General features: G+C 38.0%; 1 protein-coding gene and 1 long non-coding RNA gene across 4 annotated transcripts in view; one reads left to right on the top strand and one right to left on the bottom strand.

Annotated features, from left to right (window-relative positions):
• Window positions 1-23,236, bottom strand: part of Hipk (Homeodomain interacting protein kinase) — a 39,014-nt gene that overhangs the window by 8,070 nt on the left and 7,708 nt on the right. The window contains exon 1 of one of the 3 annotated variants that reach the window (XM_070996058.1): window positions 3,080-3,140. The exons of the other annotated variants lie outside the window; for them this stretch is intronic. Coding sequence (XP_070852159.1) covers window positions 3,080-3,125 — 46 coding nt within the window. The 5' untranslated portion in view covers window positions 3,126-3,140. Of the gene's footprint in view, window positions 1-3,079; window positions 3,141-23,236 lie in introns of those variants that run through there. 3 annotated transcript variants of the gene reach the window in all.
• On the top strand, window positions 19,305-20,641 carry LOC139353020 (uncharacterized). The gene is made up of 2 exons (XR_011604102.1): window positions 19,305-20,165; window positions 20,274-20,641. It is a non-coding gene; the product is annotated as an uncharacterized lncRNA (long non-coding RNA).

Below are 23,236 nucleotides of genomic sequence, written 5' to 3'. Positions count from 1 at the left end.
ATCCTGCCATCAGCAACAAGTTATGTGAAAACACTCGGAGAAAATATTTGAATTCAGTAAATTTTATTTGAAGGTTTTAAAAGTTATAAAAAAGTTTTATATTGTCATCAAGCCTGCAATAAGTGCTTTAATTTGCCTTATAAACCTGCCTATAAGTATGCAACAAAATATTTTTAAAGATTTGTTTCCAAAGACGATATATTTCTTACTGCATACTTCTGGACACCTTTACAAGGTGTTTTGATACTAGTGATTTATGTGCGGTTTAATAAATATATAAACATATATAACAATAACCAGAAACCAAAATTAAAATAAATAATTTATGCTAATTATTGTTTTTATTAGCTCCTGACAAAGATGACTAAGATAATATACTAAATAGTGTTGTAGGCACAACTTTCTTTTGCGAATGCACATCCAGCACAAAAGTTTGCCAGTGCTTTGACATCATTTGTCCCTCGGGTTACACAACGTTGCAGTTGCAGCGCCACAAAAAAGGCAGAAAATATAATAAAACCGATTTTGTTTACGCAAATCTCAGCAGCAGTAGCTAAAAGTTAGAGATGCGGAGACGGAGGAGATGCAGCCACATCGGAGGCAAAGTTGCAACGTGACGCAGTTTTAGCAAACAAAACGAATATGCGCTGCCTGCGGTTTCTGTTCGTATTTGCGTTGTAGTTTCCCCCCAAACCCTGCGTTTTTGCAATTTCTGTGTCTGTTGCATAAAAGATTCAGCCAACTGTAAATGGGGGTGGTATAGAAGGCGGAGAAGGTGGGGGAGGGGTGCATGAACCCAAAAGGGGCGTCGTATCGAATGATTTTCGGGGCGTTTGCCCGATGTAACCGATCAACTCTCAGAGGTCCAAAATCGAATTCTATTCGCTTTGCCAGCTTTATTCAAACAAAAAAGTTGGGTCTTTGAGTTCGCTGATATCGTTGAATCGAATGGGTATTCAAAGAGCTTGAACAATGGTTCTACTGTCTCACAGGTTAATTGAAAATTTAAACATTCTTCAAATAAGCGTTATCGGGCTAACAAGGTTGAATAAAATATTTCCATTTCAATTTCTGTAAGTTTGTTTAAAAAAACTGAGGTTGTTTAATTTCTATTGAATTGCCAATGTAACTGAACTTAACATGAACTTAGTGCTTGGCGACGTTAAGAATACAAAACTTTTTCGGTTATTACAATGAAGTAGTTTCCTCATGGAAGTGACTTTTGAATTGCCGAGCATCTCTGGGGACTAATTGAAAAGTTTTCCCAATTAAAGCGTAAAATCCGTCAAAGTTTTGTTTTTAGTTCCCTTAAACTTGGTATATTAACCCTTGGGTGTCCAAAGGAAACCGGGTTCCAAGTGGTTCCCCAGTTACTGATATCGCTGAAGTTGGGTGTTATCGGTTAATGGTCGATCGGACAACAAGTTCACTGCCGTTTTCAGCAGAAATAAGTGATAAAAACCCTGTGTGACTGGATGGGAAATGGACTGGGGTTGGGACTTGACAACACAAAGGGTTTATTTTTATAGATATTTGCCGTAATTGTAGTAATCATTTTGCGCAACTACAGCAAAAGCTAGTCAACAATTCCAAGCTAATCCACAAAACCCACGTGCTGTAATTACTAAATTTTCGATTACGACATTCGCGGGTAATATCAGTCGGATGATTTATAATTAAATAGACAATGAATAATCCTATTATATATTTTTGGGCTTTACTTTGGAGAAAGTTTTGAGAACTGTTTAGCTCCTCGACCGTTTAATTTATATGCCTCGCTGGTTTGCAGCCCGTTTTATGGTTTCAAAACGAAAATGCAAATTCACCACTTTAGTTTTTGTGCTTTTGTGAAAATGCAGCCAAAAACCTTGCAGCGGAAGTTAAACAAAGCGAAAAACGAGCATAATTATATACCAGCGAGAAATTCAAAATAAATTATTTACAAAACGGAAGCGGAAAGGCGCTAAATGAAAAAGAGGGAAGGCAAACGGGCTAAAAAAAATAAGAAAAAAATCAACAGAGGTGCGAGGGAGAAAACGCTGTGAAAGCAACAGGTTAGTTGGCTTGGACCCAACTTGTCTGAACTCCGGCTTCAGCTTTAGCTTATATATAGCTTCGTGCCCGCGGTCTATAGATATAGCTCCTCCAGCTTTGTTGTTGCTGATACTGCCGTGGCTGCAGTGCGTTTGCCGCATATTAAATGCGCTGATTAATCGACGCAAACAATAAACAAGGGACGGGGGAAAAGCGGTGGGACGGACAAGAAAAACGAGGACAAGACCCGGGAGGAGCTTACACTGAAACAAAATTAATTTGGAAATCAGTGGAAAAAACAATATGAAGCCAAAGCCAAAGACGGACCATGAGTTGTTAACAAACATTCAAACATTCTTAAACGGAACTTCTGGGCAGGTTTCGTTATAAAATCTTAAGTTAAAGTTAAGACTTAAAAAATATTTATATCTTAAATGTTTATAGCAACCACTGTTTATACTGTTATCCTCCACTTTTTTTTGCTAATCAACTAAAATATAATCACATTACCAATATACAATATACAATATATATTAACACCGAATTATTTATTGTAAAACCGAAAGGCAGCAGCGAAATGGAATCATATAGCTGTAATACTATAATTTGGGTTTCGGTGTACGAACAACATGGCGATGAGGGGCTGGAAATGGGGTGGGGTTTCGGGTTGGAGGGTAGTATAAATATTTGTCGCTGCAATGAGAGCAATGCACGGGCAAGCATTTCCACTTGTCAACGCACCTGACGAAGCCAACAACAAAAACAACAGCAGCAACAACACAACAAAGGTGGCACCTACAAAACATGAGCCTACAGACACGAACAAAAAAACAAGTTCCAAAAGCAGCAGAAAAGCAGCAGCAGCGACAATTGCTCTGCCAACAATGTTGCCGGCGACCTCTCCGCCCCCTTTCTACCCCGTCTTAACCCCTCCCTTCCCCCCTGCAATCAGTACGAAATGGGAGCAGGTAGAACGTGCAAGAACAACGGAGAAAGTCGACGATGAAATTCAAGAAGAAAGAGACGTGGAAGACAGAGCAATTACCAGAAGCTTTCTTGATTCTTCTGCTGCCGTTTCTTCTGGCAGTCATTACTCTGGATGTAGCTGCGGGGTTTTCCACTGGTATTGCCGATGCATTTGCTGATGTTGCTGCCGGTGTTGTCGCTTTTCCTTCTCATTCTATTACTGATGATGCTGCTGGATTTATAGCCATGTTTTCCAGAGGTGTTGTACAGGGGATTTTCACATATACTTCTGGTGCTTTCGATGTTTTTGTTGTGCTTTTGTTATTGGTGCTGTTTTTAGATATTAGTTTGCTGTTGTATTTTATAAAGATATTTTGGATGTTGCTGCTGCTTGATAATTCTATGACTGCGTTTCCAATGCTGTTGTGTTTTTCTTGGGTATTTCTGCTGCTGCTTTTGCTTCTCACATTGCTTTTCGTCTGCTTTTTCTGCTTACATTGTTGACTTTGCTTTGCTGCTGGCGTTGCATTTTTCATGGCCTGCGTTGCATATTTAACACCCGATGCCAAACATGTTCACATTTGCATACTCAACCCATACTCAACTCTCCTTCTATCCACCCAACCACTGTGATATTCCCAACCACAATCAGAAGACAAGTTATCCCAGGGAAAGGGGAGTAGGTAAGGTGAAAGAAAGAAGCAGCGACGATCTTTAAAAATTGAGATAATGCCAAAAATGGCACTCGTGCAACAAATTGCAGAGACATGTTGCTGCTGCACAAAGAAGCGGGGCACGAAAATAAACTGTCGCCTTTCTAAAAAACGAGGCAGAAAAAATCACTTGAATAACCTGGGTACTTTCACAATAACGAGAAAAAGATGTATACAAAATGAACACACAAGAAATCGTTGAGCAACAAAGAAGAATTTAAGAAGGCTTTACCTCAATAATGGTGGTAGAGTTAGCTTCTACTTTATGGGTGACACCCCTCGTACGAAACCATAAGATCCCCCAATCAACGCAAATATATAAAACCGACAGAACGTCGATTAATCTGCGGTAGACTCGTTTGCTAAGCCTCTGTCCACTTTTAATCAGCACAATGTTTTCAGGTTCTCCCACTTAATCGATGTGTTATCTCTAAGTGAGTAGCCACCAAGTTCGACAGGTTCTCAAGCTAATCCAAAATGAATCGTTAATTCCAGCACAACATGGCATCGATGGGTAATAATGATTGAAGCGATGACCAAGCAACAACTGGCGTTGCATGCAACATGTTGCCAAGAAAAGCAATTTACATATTTTCCAAATGGCAATCGGAAGTTCGTATTTTCACATTTTCCACGCTTAGCCAAATGGAAAATGCAATAAATCAAATGCACCAGCACTAACAGCAGCAACAACAACGCTTGAGTGCATTTCTTGTTTAGAGTTGGCAGCGCAAAATAAAAGTTGCCACTTTTATAAATCCCCCCCTCCCTATCATTTCGACTCATTTTGATTTGTGTGCCTTTGCAACTTGGCAACAATATGGCAAAGAGCACAAACAATGGCGATAAAAAGTGAATGAAAGCAGATAGCGAAGATGGAAATACCCTATAAAAAGCAAATTTATATATTACTAAGTCATCTATGCATATTAAACTGTTTTTATCAATCAACTCGGAATCCGTACCAGTAAAGCTAGAGCCTTAAATGTCTTTAAATATCTTTAAGACTTTAAAACATTCGTGCAACAAACGATAAGAAACTTTTGTGGAATTATACTAAATTAAATAAATTTTGCGTCAATTTAACCCATAACATTTTTTCTGTGTATGATTCTCTCTTTACAGCCAATGAAATCTAAACTAATTAATTTCCCACAAATCCTCGATCCCAATGAAACATACTTGTTTGGATATTAAGATTCCCCGGTTTTTAAGGGTTTCCCAAGTACGAGCAACAACAACTTGAATAATGATGAAGTTACTGCACTTGTTGTTGCTTTAATTGTTTGTTTTTTACTGCTGACTTTGTTGTTGTTCTGGCCTGTCGTTGTTGCTGTTTTCATTTGTGTAATTGCATTGCACACTTGATTGCATTCACGACGTCGACTGAGGCAGCGCAGTCGATTACAATGACGCCAATAAAACCAGCGCCCAGCAACAACAACGCCCCCCAAAGATCGCTCCCTCTTTTTTCCATACGATATCGCTATTTCTCTCTGTGCACAGCGAGAAATAAGAAGGAGTTCACAGTTGAAAATAAATATATTTTGTTTAAACTTATTATTTCAAATGGGCTAGAGTATTCGGTTTTAATTTATTATCCAATACCATCCTGTCAAACCTTTTCAGCCTATTTAAATCTATCAACTTAGTGATCCAATAAATATTTCCCTGTGTGGTAATCGGGTTTCTTTCCGATATTGCCATTACTGCCGAGCCACAACAATGCAGCCCACAAACAAGATTCAATTACAGAAGATACAATAACACAAAAATGGCCTTTAAAGAGCTGTTTTGTTTTTTCGTTGCTTTATTGTTTGCTGCTTGGCGAATTTGCCAAACAGACTGCCACAGCAATATCAGAGAAATTTCCAATGCAATTTAAATTTAAATTGCGCGGATCTACGGCAGCATGGTTTTCGAGAGTTTTTCCAAGCAATATCGGGCGCAGCTAGAGCGGCACAAAAAAATGAGGTAAAAGCAGGCACCCACAACACGCTGAGCACATACAGTGGTGCTGCAATATATCTAACTAAAAAGTGTAATTAAATACATAATATTAATTATTTCAGATATATTTTATTGGTATTTAGAAACAAATTTCAAATGAATACTTATTAAAAAAATTTGTTTTACATATTTATTTAACTAATTGCTAGCCCGATATATTATTAGGGCATTGCGAAACAATTTTCTTGGCCGCAACTGTGAGAAAAATGTAAAAGCATTTTCACCCACACCGCTGTGGAACGCAAGTGGATTTATTTTGCACTGTGAAAGCTTTTGGATGCTGACTGAACAACAAATACGATGGGGGGTGGCGTTTACCTCCACCCACTTTCCCTCCCACCCAAAAGACAGCCTAACGATCCACTTTTTGATCTCTTTTTTCGGTTGCTTTTCGGTTAAATGTTGCATGCAGTTGACAAGTCGACAGCGGCAACAGCAACAGCAACAAAAATCGTTTCAAATTAAACGTAATTCATGGCAAAAGAAACCGAAAATACCCAACACAAAACCGAAACCAAACCAACAAAATAATACAAAATTAAAGGGAAATTTGTTCACCGTCAACTTTTCATTGGGTGAAAGTTTTGCTCTTCGCAGATTAAGATCAACCATTCGAAATGAAACGAATTGAAATTGGCAAATTGCACAGAAACCTGAAATTGGGCGATGAATGAGAGGCTATGTAATGAAAGAAACGCTGAATAATTATTTTATCTTAGCAAATGTAGACAAGGCTAAGAAGGTCTTCTGCACAAACACCTTATGATTGTAGTTAAAAAGGGTTCGAGAAAAACCGAAACATATATATGGTACGCAATAAAGGCTTAAAGTTGTCTTGAAACAAAATAGGTATCTTAAATCTCTTAATATACAGTGAAAAAACACGTTGAATAGAAGAAAAGATCCCAAGCCTTTGGGTTCTCGAATTTTCTTAAGCCGTATTAAAGAAGCTCCATAGATAATCCGATGCTAAGTATATGCAATCTTTTATCAGACTCTTTTATCTAACCCCTGAAAGCTTTTTTCTCTAGCATCTTTTATCAGTCCAAGTTTCCACATTCCTCTCGTAGTTGTTTATCGAGTAGAACCCATTGTAATTAGGAATTCTGAATTTTTTGTTCAGTTTTGTTTGCATTTTTCCATGTGGCTAGACTAGCGAAACGACTTTGTGTTGAAGTAAACAAAATGTTGACGACCGCTTAGAGGTCGCTTGGATTTTTTTTCAGTCTGGCCATAGAATGACAACTACAACAAAAGCATAAACATCGGGGCACATAACTCTCGCAGTCGACATCGACGTCGACGTCCTTCAAGCGAACATTAGAAGCGTAACGCCAGCTGCAATGACCTAAAGTAACCCAACTGAGAATCGCAGAGAGAGGCAAGAGTGTTGCACAATGCAGTGACAAGAGGACGGAAGGCGGAGGGGGCGTGACAGCGACAGCCGACGGAAGTGGGCGCTTAAAATGGGCGTGGCCGCATAACTCTTCAGGTGTGGTGGTACAAGTGGGTGGCGGTGGGTTCGTTAAGTTTTCGGTTGGAAAACAACTTAGAAACAAAAAAGAATAAAGAAAAATACACAATTGTAATATACTGAGAAAAATGGCAAATATTTTTAGTTTTAAATATCATACTTTTAAACATTGCCGCCATTTAACGACGGTCAAAATTTTAACCGATTTTCGTGTTAGATTTTTCCGTAAATCCATTTACCATAAATTCAGTATGATTCAGTCCGATTTAGACGTGGGATACCTCTTTGTGGTTGAATTCTGTAACAGTTTACATTCAAATTTATCTTTTTAACGAGGATCAAAATTTTAACCCATTTTCATGTTAGATTTTTCCGTAATTCCAATGGTATACAGAAAAAGAACCCAAAACTGCACTTCTAAATCCCATATCTTGAGTTATTGGATCCCGATTTAGACGTGGGATACCTCTTTGAATTTGTGGTTGAATTCTCTAAAACTCTACATTAAAATTTACCTTCAAAACGAGAGTCTAAAATTTAACCCATTTTCATGTTCGATTTTTCCGTATTTCCTAAGGCGTCTAGAAAGGGACCCCAAAACTGCACTTCTAGATTCCATAACTTTAGTTTTTGGACCCCGATTTAGACGTGGGATACCTCTTTAAATTTGTGGTTGAATTCTCTAAAACTCTACATTAAAATTTACCTTAAAAACGAGAGTCTAAAATTTAACCCATTTTCATGTTCGATTTTTCCCTAATTTCAATGGTATTCAGAATGGGAACCCAAAACTGCACTTCTGGATTCCATAGCTAGAGTTATTGGATCCCGATTTAGACGTGGGATACCTCTTTGAATTTGTGGTTAAATTATCTAAAAGTCCACATTAAAATTTACCTTTAAAACGAGGGTCAAAAATTTAACCCATTTTCATGTTCGATTTTTCCGTAATTCCAATGGTATTCAGAATGGGAACCCAAAACTGCACTTCTAGATTCCATAACTTTAGTTTTTGGACCCCGATTTAGACGTGGGAAACCTCTTTGAATTTGTGGTTGAATTCTCTAAAACTCTACATTAAAATTTACCTTAAAAACGAGAGTCTAAAATTTAACCCATTTTCATGTTCGATTTTTCCCTAATTTCAATGGTATTCAGAATGGGAACCCAAAACTGCACTTCTGGATTCCATAGCTAGAGTTATTGGATCCCGATTTAGACGTGGGATACCTCTTTGAATTTGTGGTTAAATTATCTAAAAGTCCACATTAAAATTTACCTTTAAAACGAGGGTCAAAAATTTAACCCATTTTCATGTTCGATTTTTCCGTAATTCCAATGGTATTCAGAATGGGAACCCAAATCTGCACTTCTGGATTCCATAACTTGAGTTATTGGATCCCGATTTAGACGTGGGATACCTCTTTGAGTTTGTGGTTGAATTCTCTAAAACTCTACATTAAAATTTACCTTTAAAACGAGAGTCTAAAATTTAACCCATTTTCATGTTCGATTTTTCCGTAATTCCAATGGTATTCAGAATGGGAACCCAAAACTGCACTTCTGGATTCCATAATTTGAGTTGTTGGATCCCGATTTAGACGTGGGATACCTCTTTGAATTTGTGGTTGAATTCTCTAAAACTCTACATTAAAATTTACCTTTAAAACGAGAGTCTAAAATTTAACCCATTTTCATGTTCGATTTTTCCGTATTTCCTAAGGCGTCTAGAAAGGGACCCCAAAACTGCACTTCTAGATTCCATAACTTTAGGTTTTGGACCCCGATTTAGACGTGGGATACCTTTTTGAATTTGTGGTTGAATTCTCTAAAACTCTACATTAAAATTTACCTTTAAAACGAGAGTCTAAAATTTAACCCATTTTCATGTTCGATTTTTCCGTATTTCCTAAGGCGTCTAGAAAGGGACCCCAAAACTGCACTTCTAGATTCCATAACTTTAGTTTTTGGACCCCGATTTAGACGTGGGATACCTCTTTGAATTTGTGGTTGAATTCTCTAAAACTCTACATTAAAATTTACCTTTAAAACGAGAGTCTAAAATTTAACCCATTTTCATGTTCGATTTTTTCGTAATTCCAATGGTATTCAGAATGGGAACCCAAAACTGCACTTCTAGATTCCATAACTTTAGTTTTTGGACCCCGATTTAGACGTGGGATACCTCTTTGAATTTGTGGTTGAATTCTCAAAAACTCTACATTAAAATTTACCTTAAAAACGAGAGTCTAAAATTTAACCCATTTTCATGTTCGATTTTTCCCTAATTTCAATGGTATTCAGAATGGGAACCCAAAACTGCACTTCTGGATTCCATAACTTGAGTTATAGGATCCCTATTTAGACGTGGGATACCTCTTTGAATTTGTGGTTGAATTCTCTAAAACTCTACATTAAAATTTACCTTTAAAACGAGAGTCTAAAATTTAACCCATTTTCATGTTCGATTTTTTCGTAATTCCAATGGTATTCAGAATGGGAACCCAAAACTGCACTTCTAGATTCCATAACTTTAGTTTTTGGACCCCGATTTAGACGTGGGATACCTCTTTGAATTTGTGGTTGAATTCTCTAAAACTCTACATTAAAATTTACCTTTAAAACGAGAGTCTAAAATTTAACCCATTTTCATGTTCGATTTTTTCGTAATTCCAATGGTATTCAGAATGGTAACCCAAAACTGCACTTCTAGATTCCATATCTTTAGTTTTTGGACCCCGATTTAGACGTGGGATACCTCTTTGAATTTGTGGTTGAATTCTCTAAAACTCTACATTAAAATTTACCTTAAAAACGAGAGTCTAAAATTTAACCCATTTTCATGTTCGATTTTTCCCTAATTTCAATGGTATTCAGAATGGGAACCCAAAACTGCACTTCTGGATTCCATAACTTGAGTTATAGGATCCCTATTTAGACGTGGGATACCTCTTTGAATTTGTGGTTGAATTATCTAAAAGTCCACATTAAAATTTACCTTTAAAACGAGAGTCTAAAATTTAACCCATTTTCATGTTCGATTTTTTCGTAATTCCAATGGTATTCAGAATGGTAACCCAAAACTGCACTTCTAGATTCCATATCTTTAGTTTTTGGACCCCGATTTAGACGTGGGATACCTCTTTGAATTTGTGGTTGAATTCTCTAACAATTTTCATTCAAAAGGATCAAAATTTTAACCCATTTTCATGTCAGAGTTTTCCGTATTTCCTAAGGCGTCCAGAAAGGGAACCCAAAACTGCACTTCTAAATTCCATAGCTTTAGTTATTGGACCCCGATTTAGACGTGGAATAGCTCTATGAATTTGTGGTTTAATTCTCTTATAATTTACATTCAAAATTATCTTTTTAACGAGGGTCAAAATTTTAACACATGTTCATGTTCGAGTATTGGAACTTTGATGTTTGGTTACCTAAAATGTGATTTAGATCGTTTTTCTGTAAATCGTTTTTTATAATATACTATACCGAATACAATGTGTATTTCATATTGCAGGGTACTTTTATGAATGACAATTTAAAGGCGCCCAGCCAAGCGGAGTTAACTTCAAATGGGTCAAACGCGGGTGCAGTGGAAAGTTAAGTAAAATGGTGATATGGTGGAGAGGGTGGAACAGTCCAGATGATAGGGGACAGAGGAGACGCCTCGAGACGCGACACGAACTGCAAAAACAACACCAACCAAATATAAATAGCATCAGCTAACCAGGCCTCTAGCCGTCTCTTTCGCCCCACCGTTTTCCCTCTCTTTCGGTTGTGCGTCAAGTCTAACAAGTCTTCACCATAATGATCATCACCGAGAGAACTGGAACAACGACACTGTAGTCTACAGTCGAAAAACAACAACAGCAACTAAAACTGGAAAATATTTTGACGCATGAAAGCAGCGCAAATAAAATAAAGAATGGGAAAAACAACATAAATTGCAACTGAACTGGACGGCGACCACTGATTATAATCATTCACTTCACGGAGGGGATTCACAACCAGTACGTATAGATGAACATATGGTATTACTTGATTGGACAAAACAAAATTAGAATTTTTGGTAGGTAATCAACTCCCACTGTCGAATAATAGTGTTATTGAGATTTTATTTTTCAAGCTACGTATAAAACAATATACATAGAACACAAATTGAACAGCATTATACTGCATTTTTAGCGCAACGCTATCAATTTCCACCCATAGTTTTAATTAATATTTTTTTATAATCATTTATTTGGCCTTCCCTTTTTTCTTTTTTCACTCCTTGCAACCACAGGGTATCATATTCCCCTCTCGATTTTCATTTTTTACAAGCAGCTCTTTGGGATCATTAACGAAAAGTATCAAATTTTTGCATCGGGTCTGCGGAAAGTTCAAGCCAATCCCACAGTCAAAGTTCCCAGACAGACCCAAATGCAGAAAATCCCAGCGAATCGTTTTCAAATTTCGGTTTCCAATGTAATTTAAATGCAAATGCAAACAGCCTGAAGACGGCCAAAGGAAATGAAGCGAAAAGGGAAAGCGTGTCAATTTGATTGAAAACACAAAATAAGCAAAACGAGTCAAAGGGGTTGGACGAACGAAAGGAAAAGCCAGCAGCAGTCAAGAAAAAATAGCACAAATATAATAAAAGCAGCGCTGCAAATTAGAAATCGAATAAAAAATCCATTGCAACGTTGAGGAAAAATGAATAAATAAAAGCAAAAGCAGACGCCAAATGCAATGTAGATTGAGTTTCAACTTTAAGATTATTGATTCGCATTCCATCGATTTGCCCGTTTCTCTTTCTATTGAAACGACACAGGCAAAAAAGATAGATATGCAACTGTGGCAGCCAAGAGAAGCTGAAAAATCTCGGTCAAATGTGGCAGCAGCATTTGGAAAACATTTGGCAGTTTTCAGAATTTTTTCCAATTAAAATATTCTACAAATTGAATTGCACTTTGTCGTTAAGGCTTGCGAAATATAAATTATTTCAATTCCCGGGGCTCGCAATCACATTGAAGCTTTTAAATAGATCATTCAGTAATCATTAGGTGTCTGATGAAACGTTTCATTCATTTGCATCATACCCAAATAAAATATTTCAAATATTTCTGGTTTAGGCTAATTTGAGGAAACATTTTGATTTCTTGTTTTTATTTTGCTTGCATGGGCAGAAATAGAATTTAATGCTGTCCACCTGCACTGGGAATTTCTCGTTTAATTTAATTTCGTTTGGTCTATGTTTGCGCCTCATTATTAGCATCATCATTATCGCATCCATATTCGTGTTTGTGGTTCTGCTGGATTTGTCATTGTTGTTTTTGCCCACAATGACGATGACGAAGAGGCGAGTTCAAAAGTGCAATGACATTATTATATCATCCCGCCTTCCCTCTGCCACGTATTATGTACACTAGCAAAAAGAAATACGTACTACATTATATGTATTAAATTGAGGAAGGAAAATGTTCAGTTCGAAAACTTGTGCTGATAACACAAGTCAACAGTATTCCATTCAATCAAAAGGCAATATAAATGCATTTTATTTTAGTACTACTTATTGATAAGGATAGTTCACATTTGTTTTTAGCAGCTGTGAACGAGATAACGGTGGTCGCAAGCCTCCTTCTGTGAAATCCAACTAGCTATCAGTTAAGTCGGCAGAATTATTGTTTCAGTGCGATTCTCTGGGTACGTAGGAAAATTTAGAAAATTCCCTTTGTAATCGGTTTGAAGTGGACATGAGTTATGGGTCGTGAGTGCGACACTTGAGTGATGAATTATTCACCCCGCCCCCGTTCTGTTTAGCCTCGTTTTTAGCCGCCCAACCTCATGGAAAATGAAAACAAGCCCATTCCAATTGGGTTGGTCTGCCCGCCGTTGCCGTTTGTGTTCGGTATTCGGTATTATAAAATATGGATCAATCGATGCAATATGAATTATGGCTGGAGCAGGGGCGACGGAGGAATTGGCTTTTGCTTTCGCCTTTGCAGCTTGATTGGTTGTTGGCCGGGACTGGCGTGTTCTAGTTAATGTAATTGACACGCCTCTTTTGCATGGACCTTTTAAATTTTTCAAAACGAATTTTTCAAAAGTTCGTTTCGCCACGAAAACGAGAGAGCGAGAAAAGTCAATAAAATCGCCCAAATTCCCAAAGAGATCGTCCAAAAGAATAAACAGGGTATGCCTTTCAAAGCAGATATGTTGTTTTCTTTCTTTTTTGTTATCCATTCTGCCATTGCAATTTTTCCTGCCTTAATTGCCTCTAATTACATCTTGTATTGAATAATTTTGAATGAATTGAGGTGTACGAAAACATTTCATTAACAAGCCGAACGAACCAACCAACGAACACACGACGTATGCGCAATAAAAACACAAAATATTACTCATACGCCATGGAGAACGCATAAAACGCACGAAATGTGTTTCATTTCAGGCAACAGCCATAAAGTCGAGCCAGCAGAAGAACGCGGCGAAGAACAACAAAAGGCCACATTTAATGTTATGAGCCGCAAAAACGCAAAGAAAACAAGTTCAAAGACCCGAAAGGAAGCCAATACCGAACACCGAAGATCCCCTTATAACGAACCCGTATACCCATAAAAGTGGGCGTGAAAGTTTACCCCCGAAAATAGTCCAACGGAAATGGAAACTTCAAGTCGAGAGCTAGAAATTCAAATGGAATTATAAGCATATGGCATGACAGGAAGAAGAAATAGTTCTGAAAAGGGGAGCAAGAAGGCCAAGGAAAACCCCGAAGGATGAGAAATTGAGTGGCTAGCAATAAAAGCCCATAAAAAAGGGAAAATTGTTCATAAATTAACATAAAAATGAACCAAACGCAAAAAGAAATGCATGCAAAAGTTTCTGAAATTTCATACAAAACAAAAAGTGGAAATGGCAATAGGAAGAGAGCTTCTCATAATAGTCAAGTAGCCAATTCTGAGAAAAACCCAGACAAAACAGAACTCGGATAGCCAGTAATAGTAAAAGGAATGAGGGCAAGAGAAAAACCCAAACAAAAATTGAACAAAACATAAACTTCTTGTTTTTGTTTAGGGCGAGAACTGACATTGGGCTAGGTTAAGGGTATGATATAGGGGGTTGGAATACACTATATAGACAGCCAGACCCCGCTGACAGCACTGCTCTATAGTATAATCCATTTTCGGGGTGGCTCAACCAACCAAGCCAATATCATCCACAACTGCGGAGTGAGTTTATGTTGCAACATTTCGCCGAACGAATGGTCAATGACTAATAGAAGAGGAAAGAGCTGGCAGCGCCATAAAGTGGATAACAAAAACAGAAGGACATCAGCTAGGGGAAGTTTTTAGTCGAAGATGGAACACGCTTGTGCGATTATGAAGCAGCCAAATTATCAAAAGGAAATTACTTTTAAATTGCTTTAAGATAGCGTATACTTGATCTCTTTCCAAATCAGGTACCTATTCGGTGGCTATCTGACTTTTTTATTCTCTGCCGGCACTCTGTCGACGCACGCACAGTATACTTGTAAAACTAACATGATTTTTCTAAATATTATATTTGATTAGTGTGAATCAAAACCTAATGGGACGCGACCGACCGCTGTTATAGATACAAATCAGTTCATAACACATCCATATAAGCACAAAGTGAACCTGTGCATTTGTTTATTAATACAGGTTTATTTTTAAACCTATTTAAATTGTCCCCTGCAGATGAGTCACTTGCACAAAGGCAACCCTTTTTGGGAGAGGGTATGCAAATGGAGGCAGCGAGCAAACAAACTCATGGGGAACTATGACTCAGAGACGCAGTCGAGTACAGCGCCCAGGGGCGTGGACAAGGGGGTTATAGCAAAGGGGGGGACAGACAGAGATGAGGGGCAAACGACAAGTTTCACTTGGCTCGAGTGGGCTGGTGGAGAAGTTTGGCGCCGTCGACGTCCGTTGTTGAATGTGAATGTTCAATGTGGGCTGACAGTTGGCAGTAGTTACACCCAAGCCCCCTGTGCCGCCCCTTCTCACCCCACCCATGACCACCCCCTCACCAATTGCAAACTGAATCGGCACAGAAAACCAGAGAAAGACAGACAGCGGCGAAGGCTATTAACATAATTCATCATCACACAAATAAGCATTCATTTAATTAATTATACAAAAATGTAAAACATTAAATTCATTAATTATACAAAAATGTATAAATAATGTTTGAGCGGTTGTTATTGTCGTTGATTCCGCTTTTTGCACTTATTAATCAAAGCCAACCAGCAGAGAGTGAATAGTGAATTCCTGCCAAGAGTTATGGAATATTTTCAAACGAGCTAAATGAGACGAACTGAGTAATTTGTCAGTTGGCCAGTTGCAAAGGGTGGGAAAACCGCTGGGAGAAGAAATATCTAATTTTAATTTGTGCACACAACTGTTTATCTATGCTTATCAGTCCTTATTTTTCGCTTTTATTATCAATCATAAACAGTTCTTATAGATAAGCACGCTATAGAAAAAACCACTATATGACCCTATATATCACTGTTTGCATTGCAATCAGACGAGTTCCAAAATAGATTCTACAAATGGAAAAGCAAAACTTAGTGAAATCACTGAGCGGTGAGGAAAATAATTTCTAGGCGCCACAAAGTCGAGTGATTTAAAGATCAAAAAAGGAGCAGCAGAAAAAAAGGAAGGAAAAATTTCATAATTATGAAAAGCAAACAATATTAATCCATGCGTGAAATAATATTTTTGATTCCATTTTGTCAGATGGAAGTGAAATAATGTTAAAGGGAAAAAAATTCTTCATTCAATTTAAAAACATAAAATGGGTCCAATTATAATCGGTATACCTTTTTCAAGAATAAACACAAAATTAAAACAATTGCCCCACTCAGCGGTCAACAGCAGCAAATAAAACAAGTGAAATGCGTGCAATGTCCAAAAAAGAATTGCAAAAACAAGGAATGTAAAGCAGAAAGAATATTTTCAACTTAATTGCCCAAGCAGAAAACAAGAAAAACGAGCACGGTCACCTTTTGCCGCCCAAGAGACGGGACGAATTTCATTTTAAATATTTAAATTTGTGTAATAAGACAAGAATAAATATGTGTACGCCGCCTTAAAGGCAAAACAACCAGAAGGAAAAAGGAGACCAACCACAATGTTGCCTAACTGCACTTTGCCTGCACTTTTTCTTGCTTTTCTTATCTGCATTTTATGGACGAGTTTTACAAGAGAATGTTTGCCTTTTTCCCCCGGTTTTTCTCGGCCACAAATTGCAGAAGGGTAAGTGGATGGGGCCCACATTTCTGTCGCATAACTCTGCCGTGTATTTTTTATGTTTTTCTTTTCTTATTTATGCCTGCCAACATCAACAACGTTGAAAACGTCTTTTTACACATTCAATATTTTTATTTTGCTGGCTTTTCTTCGGGCACTTTCAGTTGAAACGCTTGAGATGCACAATTTAAGATTGAAGGAATTGGGCGTGGTGGTTTAAAACAAAAGATACACAAAAGCAACAATGTGTACTGCCAAGAAAATTATGATTCAATACGGTAAGTGTATAAATAGGAATTTTATATTAGGAGGTTTAGTTTAAGCAGTCTTTATAGAGACCAAACTCAAACTTCCCACTTTTAAAAACCTTGAGAAAGCCCCGTATTTTCCAATCTGTGAAGCATCGGATGTGCTTACATGGAAACGGAATTGATAAATTAAAGCCAATGTTATAGAAGGTTTTGTGTTCCTCGAATCAGACGATCCACACAGCCTTGGAGGCTTAAAAAATTGTCTAATCCAAATGTATCTTAGTATCAACTTATATCCGCATGTCAGCAGAGAATAGTGTTTTTATTTGTTAGAGCAAAAAAAAGATAAATAGAGACCAAAAATTAAATTTCAAAACGCTTGCTTTTGTTGCCTTTTATTTAACGTGTATTATGTGGAACGCCCCGGCACGAACGTATAAAAACAACAACATCGATTAATAATAGCGAGTAAAAAACAGTTGAAAACTTGTTTTGGCTTCAAAACGTAGCAAAAGGCAAATAGGTATAAACAAAATAGCGAACGGCAAAACAGCGAAATCTCCCATTAGTCATCCAATTTAGTCCCAAAGCAACAAAAATTGCCGACTACACACCTGTAGAAAGCGAAAAGCACAATAATAACAGGTAAACTACAGCCAGATAGTTCGATAAGCGGAATAAGTACTATAAAAAAGTGAAGAAAAAGTTGGGAAAAGGGAGTAGAGTGTGGGGTGGTCGAGCAATTTCTGGATTTCAGCTGCTAAGCCGACAGATTTGGCAAATTAAGCTCTGAAAAAAGGCTACAGTGAGCCTCCAAAGAGTGAGACAGTGGCATGTTAAATTGATACTGAAAATTGTAACATATGGAACAAAAACTTCAGGGAGAAAACATAGGCTTTCTCCTACTATACCGTTTTCTCTTCTCGTATTCCTGTAGGCACTATTTGAGTTCTCATACATTTCCCACATTTCCACTTTCCTCCTTTTCCCGTTTTCCCCTCCTTGCCACCCATTTTGTTTATCTATTCCCACAGCGAGGAAAGGATTTTAATAGAAACTTCTCTGCAGGGCGTCCCAGCATGCAAAATGGAATTAGCAAATAGCGATGAGAAACAGGAGGGAAATTGCGGGGTCTATATAAAAAGTTCACTCCAAGAAAATACCCATATAGTTAAAAACCTGTTTTACAAAAAAAGTGTAAATAAAGGGATATAGATTTCCGAATTACACTCAAAAAAATTGCATACTAAAACAATAAGTAGTTTTTAATAAACATTCTTAGCAGTGTTGCATGTATTACAAAATTAGGAATTAGAAAAATGTTTTCAGTGTAATTGGGAAAAGACCCAATCTGGACAAAACAGGCAAGTAGAGGCACGTGTTGCGGTGGTTCTTCCTCTCTCCTGTCAACGCAGGATGAAAACGTATTCGGGCTTTTCTTTTTTTGTGTAACCCAAGCCGCTTTTGACGTTGATGTCGGCTTTTTTTCTGCAGCCTTTCAACGCCCGCGCACAATTTTGCTGCTTTTCCTGCTGTTGTTGCTTCTCAATTGACTTTCTATAATTGCGTTTAATGTGTTGTGACGGAGGCAAGGCACCTAGGTCCACCCCCCAATTACAGCCACCCGATCTATACCCCCATGTATCCTATTCTATATATGTAGCCCACCCTCGCCTCCCGGTGAGCTTGTTGTGTAAGTCCGATAATTCTATTTCTGTGCCTCGGTGTTTTCTGCATTTATTTGCGCTTTTCTTCGCACCTATCACACTTGCTGCACCGCCCCACACCTCCCCCTTTATCTAGCCTTGGCTTAAGCAGCTTTGATATTATTTAATTTGCTGTTACAGTGGCTGCTCGGTTTCAATTATTCCCCTATATTTTTATAAAAATTCTCTTATTTTTCTGTGAGTGATTTGCGACTGCCGCCAGTTCCTGTATACCGTGGGTTTCACCAGACTGCCGGTAGAAAATAATCCTACGCCCACACACCTTGTACTTGGGCATTATTAGGTATTAAATTTATTTATAACTTTCATAGAAAAACAACTAAATCAAACCTCACTGTATTTAATTTTAATGCTACTTTCATTCATTTCTTTCTTCAACGTAAATTTTCCCCTAATCTCTTTTTCCTGCTCTTTGCTTTGCGTAATCTGTCGCTATGTAAATTTTCATGTAAGTGGGTGGTGGGTTGTTATTTTTTAAAGGTGTTTTGGGGTGGGTGCTAAAATAAGAGCCGGCATGGGTCGCTGCAAAAAAGTTCTGGGAAATTTCATTAAAATTGATTGATCGAAGAAGAAATTGAAAGCGAAATGCGAGAGACATTGATACGGCAAGCGGATAAAGAGCGAATGCTAATTTCAAATTTAATTTAATATTTAATGCGGCTCGAACAAATTGCATTGGCTGTCGTCGAATTCTTACATTTTCCCTACCCAAAATTTGTATTCTTCAAGCACAATTTCTCAGCTTTCTTTGGGGCTTACTGTACTTTGGGCCCCAAAAACATTTCTCGGCTAATTCCCACAATATTCTCAATGTATCTTTCTGGTTCTCTGTTGATTTCTTGTTCCTTTCTGCCTGTGTTGATGCAGTTTTTCGTTTAAATAAAAGAGGGAAAATGGAGGGGAGGTGTCAGATCTCTGTCCATTAACACTTGTTAACCCAATTTAGTCTCAATTTCCATAGACGACATCGCACGTATCTGTATCGGTAACTGTAAAAGTATCTGTATCTCTGTTTCTCAGTATCTGCTGGAACGTTGTGGAATACAATTCGAGTAAAAGGCCCTGCATTGTCACACGCACAGATACACACGCACACAACAACACTGCGAACAGACGGGCAATAAAACAAGTGACGCAGACATTGACAGCCCGCTCTACAATAGCAGCAACCTCAAGGTTTACCGCTCTACAGTTTAAAAGGGGATACACACCTGAGGTCAACCTCATAGCAGTATTAATAAACAATAGTATAAATAGGTTAAAATACAAAAAAAAAACATATTTTAACCTTAAGATTAAAGGAATTGACAATCATGCGTTTACGCGAATTCTTGATTCTTCTTGATTGTTTTAAGGCAATTTGTGTTTATAAAAGGTATAACAAAAGTAGACGTGAATTCATTAGCCTCCCTTCTACATTATACTGGCCGCAACTGTACAGAGGGGAGTTGCAAAAGTTAAGCTTTTAAAACAAATTGTGTTGGCAAATTTTCTTTTTGCTGCTTCTTGCCACGTTTATTGTTTTTTCTTGTTGTGTTTCGAGTATTTTTTTAATAAATTTTTAAGTTGACCTCCATTTGTCGCCGTTCCTCAAGCTGCTCACTAAAGAGTGGAGACTCCGAAAGAGTTGAAGAGGAGATGGTGTTTAATGGCAAATTAAAGCTGCTGTTTATTGTACCCTTGAATTATGGGACCCAAGAGTATTAGCAATCGACGGCTTTTGTGAAGAATAAGTAAGAAAGAAACGAAAATTGTATACAGTTTAAAATATTTATTACCCAGAACTTTTAAGTTATAGCACTCTTATTCGATTATCGCCTTTTGGAATCCCCTTTCTTTAGGTACCAGGTATCTCTAAGTCGACTAACTTATCCCCACTGGTCTCACTTATTTTTCGGGGACTGCAAACTCAATTAAAACTGCCAACTGTATGCGCAATGAACGTCTACAGACACGCGAAACAAGTTCTCAAGCTGAAACTGGTCCGATTTCTCAAAGTTGCTGCTGCTCTGCGAAGATCTTTCGGAGCAACGAGACTCAAAACCAAAAATGAACGAAAAACAACCGAAACAAAGTTGAAATCAATGTATGTACTTCCATAAGGAGAAAGAGGCAGCTGAAATCCATCTAACCGTGAAAGAAAACCGACTCGGCAACAGTACACAAAGTTCAGATCTCCCCGGGAATTATCATATTCGAATACATCAAATTGAAACTCACTTAAAGCACCTCGTGGGGATCATCTAATGGGTTTTTTTGTGGCTTACCTGTAATAGGAGAGAATACAAATCAAATTAAAATATAGAAAATTACAATTATACTTTTGCATTCATCAATTAATTCAGTTACTAATGATGGGATCGTGAGGGGAATTGTGCTGAGTTTATAATAAGGAAACTGCAGCTGTATTTTAAAAATTCAAAATGGATTTTCGAAATGTTTATATGCGACTATACCAAAATAAAGAGCTTCTCTGCCTGGCCTCGACTAACTGAACCTATCCATCATATATCAGCGAATATTACCCACGTATGACAACACCAGAAGTCAAATTTGGTGGCATGTCAGAAATAATTGAGGGAAAAGCTAAGCAAAATAAATACACAACATAAAGATATTTTTTTGCCCGTCCTCTTTAATCTACTTTATCTGTCTGCCCTCTCTTTTTTACTGCTGTCTTGCGTTTTGGTTAATTGAAATGTTTGCTATAGCCGACTTGAGCTGAGTATCTGTATCTGTGTATCTGTATTTGTATCTGTATCTGTATCTGGCAGATATATACAGTCATCACGGACAGCTGTCATTTTCACGAGTTTCCCTGAGTGGCGGACCCTTTAAGTGCCCGCCCAACCCCAATTTGACCTTCTCGAGATTTGAGTTATAAGAAAACAATTTTTATTTCTGACATTGATTTTAGGGTCCTCGCTCTTCGATCGCTTGATCCTTAAGTTTATCAAAATATTCACTGCAGAGCCATGACTATATTCATGAATTTGCAGCGGGTCGGTGTCGTTAGCCATTTAACCATTCCGAAACGAAAAATAAAATCCGAATCTGAATTTTGTTTACCCGTTTTTCTGTTTTCGACATTTTGTTGTCTCTGCACTTTGAGCCTACGTGATGTCTTGCATGGAAATTTCATTTAGATTTCTCGTCGGTCTGTCTTTTGTGTATGTTTCTCGTCTTCTCTTTACATGTCAACCGCATAGCCAAATATATTTTCGGTTGGGACAGAAATAAACGCTAAATCAATTTCTTTTAAACTTAAAAGTTGACTAGTTATATATATACCTATTATATTACTTATAATTAAAGCAGCTTTAACCACGGGATTATTTCTGAGCCCTAGTGGAATTTGAAAAGGAAAACCACGAGAATCATCTGAGTTTTAAAGCTGAGGAAAACATGAAAAATTCATTTTAAACTAAATTGAACATCTCTCGACAGCAGAGAGAAAAACAAACGCAGAACGTGTCAGAAAGGGACTGATTGACATGTGAGCTTTGCCCTCTCGTTCCCCCATAACCCCGCCTCGCTCTATCCCCCTATACCTATACCCCTCTCTGTCGCTCTCTGGGGCTTCTGATGCGTGGGCTTGGTAGAATGTCTTTGAAGAAACCTTCGCTGCTTTTGGCTTTATTTTTTGTGTCGCAAAAGGGAACAGCGAAAGGCACGCACACACAGACGCCATTAACGTATCACATAACCAAGTAGCTAGAGAAGAGAGCAGAGGGGCAGAGAAGAAAGGGACCCAGAAGAAAGGCGGGCGGAGAATAGGGAGCCGTCTGTGTTTTAATGAGAGATGCACGCGTGTACCAATTTCCCTTTGGGAGTTCGTTTTGGACACCTTCGACATATGGAACCTGTTTGTTTTTGGGAGCCCAGACTGTGGAACCTGCTCGGAGATTGTTCTCAGCCCATCCAGGTAACTTTTTAGGACTGGGAGCTTCTGGTTTTCCATACATTGTTCCGTTGTGATTACCCCACATTAACTTATCACACTCACGATGTCATCTCTAGAGTATAGTATAACGGTATCAGGCTGCAGCAGTAAAAAGCAGGCAAAGAGAAAGACTCTCGTTATTAAAGATGCCCAAATGAAGAAGCAGAACAAATGAGAACAGTTGCAAGGAAAATGGTAAGTAGCCCACTGCTTTAAATACCCTTATGGTTAGGTTATCGTTATTGGCTTATAACTTAAAATTCCAAATAAATAAAGATTAATTTCTTTATTATATTCGATCATATATGTAATAACAAGGGGTTATCTTTTTCAATGATTACAATTGAACCTAATGAGACTTAGGAAACTATTACACTTTTATAGACTCCTAAACGATTTATTATTATTATTCATTTTTTACCATCCTTTTCGAGAAAACAGAAACACCCCTAGGAAATTCAAAAGCAAAGGAGAGCAGACAAGGCGCACCGGTTATTTGCAAGTGTTGGTGTGTATCTGAGTGTGCCGGGTGAAATTGCGAGGAGTAGAACGCCTACACTGGCGGAGGACGGAGAAAGGGGGATAGAGCAGAAATAGGAGACCTGAAGACTGGGCTGGGTGCACAGCTGCCTAAGCTCCTTTCACCCACTCAAACTCAACGTGATCCCCAGGAGAAAAGGCGGCGAGGAAATCTTCTGCGGGGTTAGGGCTCACAGTCAGCTGAAATTATTAGCAACTGGCGGAGATTTATGGGCGAAAGTATACGTACAGCTGGCAGAATGGAAAAGGCAACAGAGTAAGCGGAAATTTTTTGATGCCGCTGATCGACAGACAGGCAGAAGAAAAAGAAATATGCGGATA

Source organism: Drosophila suzukii, chromosome 3, assembly GCF_043229965.1.
Source record: "Drosophila suzukii chromosome 3, CBGP_Dsuzu_IsoJpt1.0, whole genome shotgun sequence".
Taxonomy (NCBI): Eukaryota; Metazoa; Arthropoda; class Insecta; order Diptera; family Drosophilidae; genus Drosophila; species Drosophila suzukii.
The sequence above is the reverse complement of the archived record's forward strand: the minus strand, read 5'-3'. Positions and strand labels throughout refer to the sequence as shown.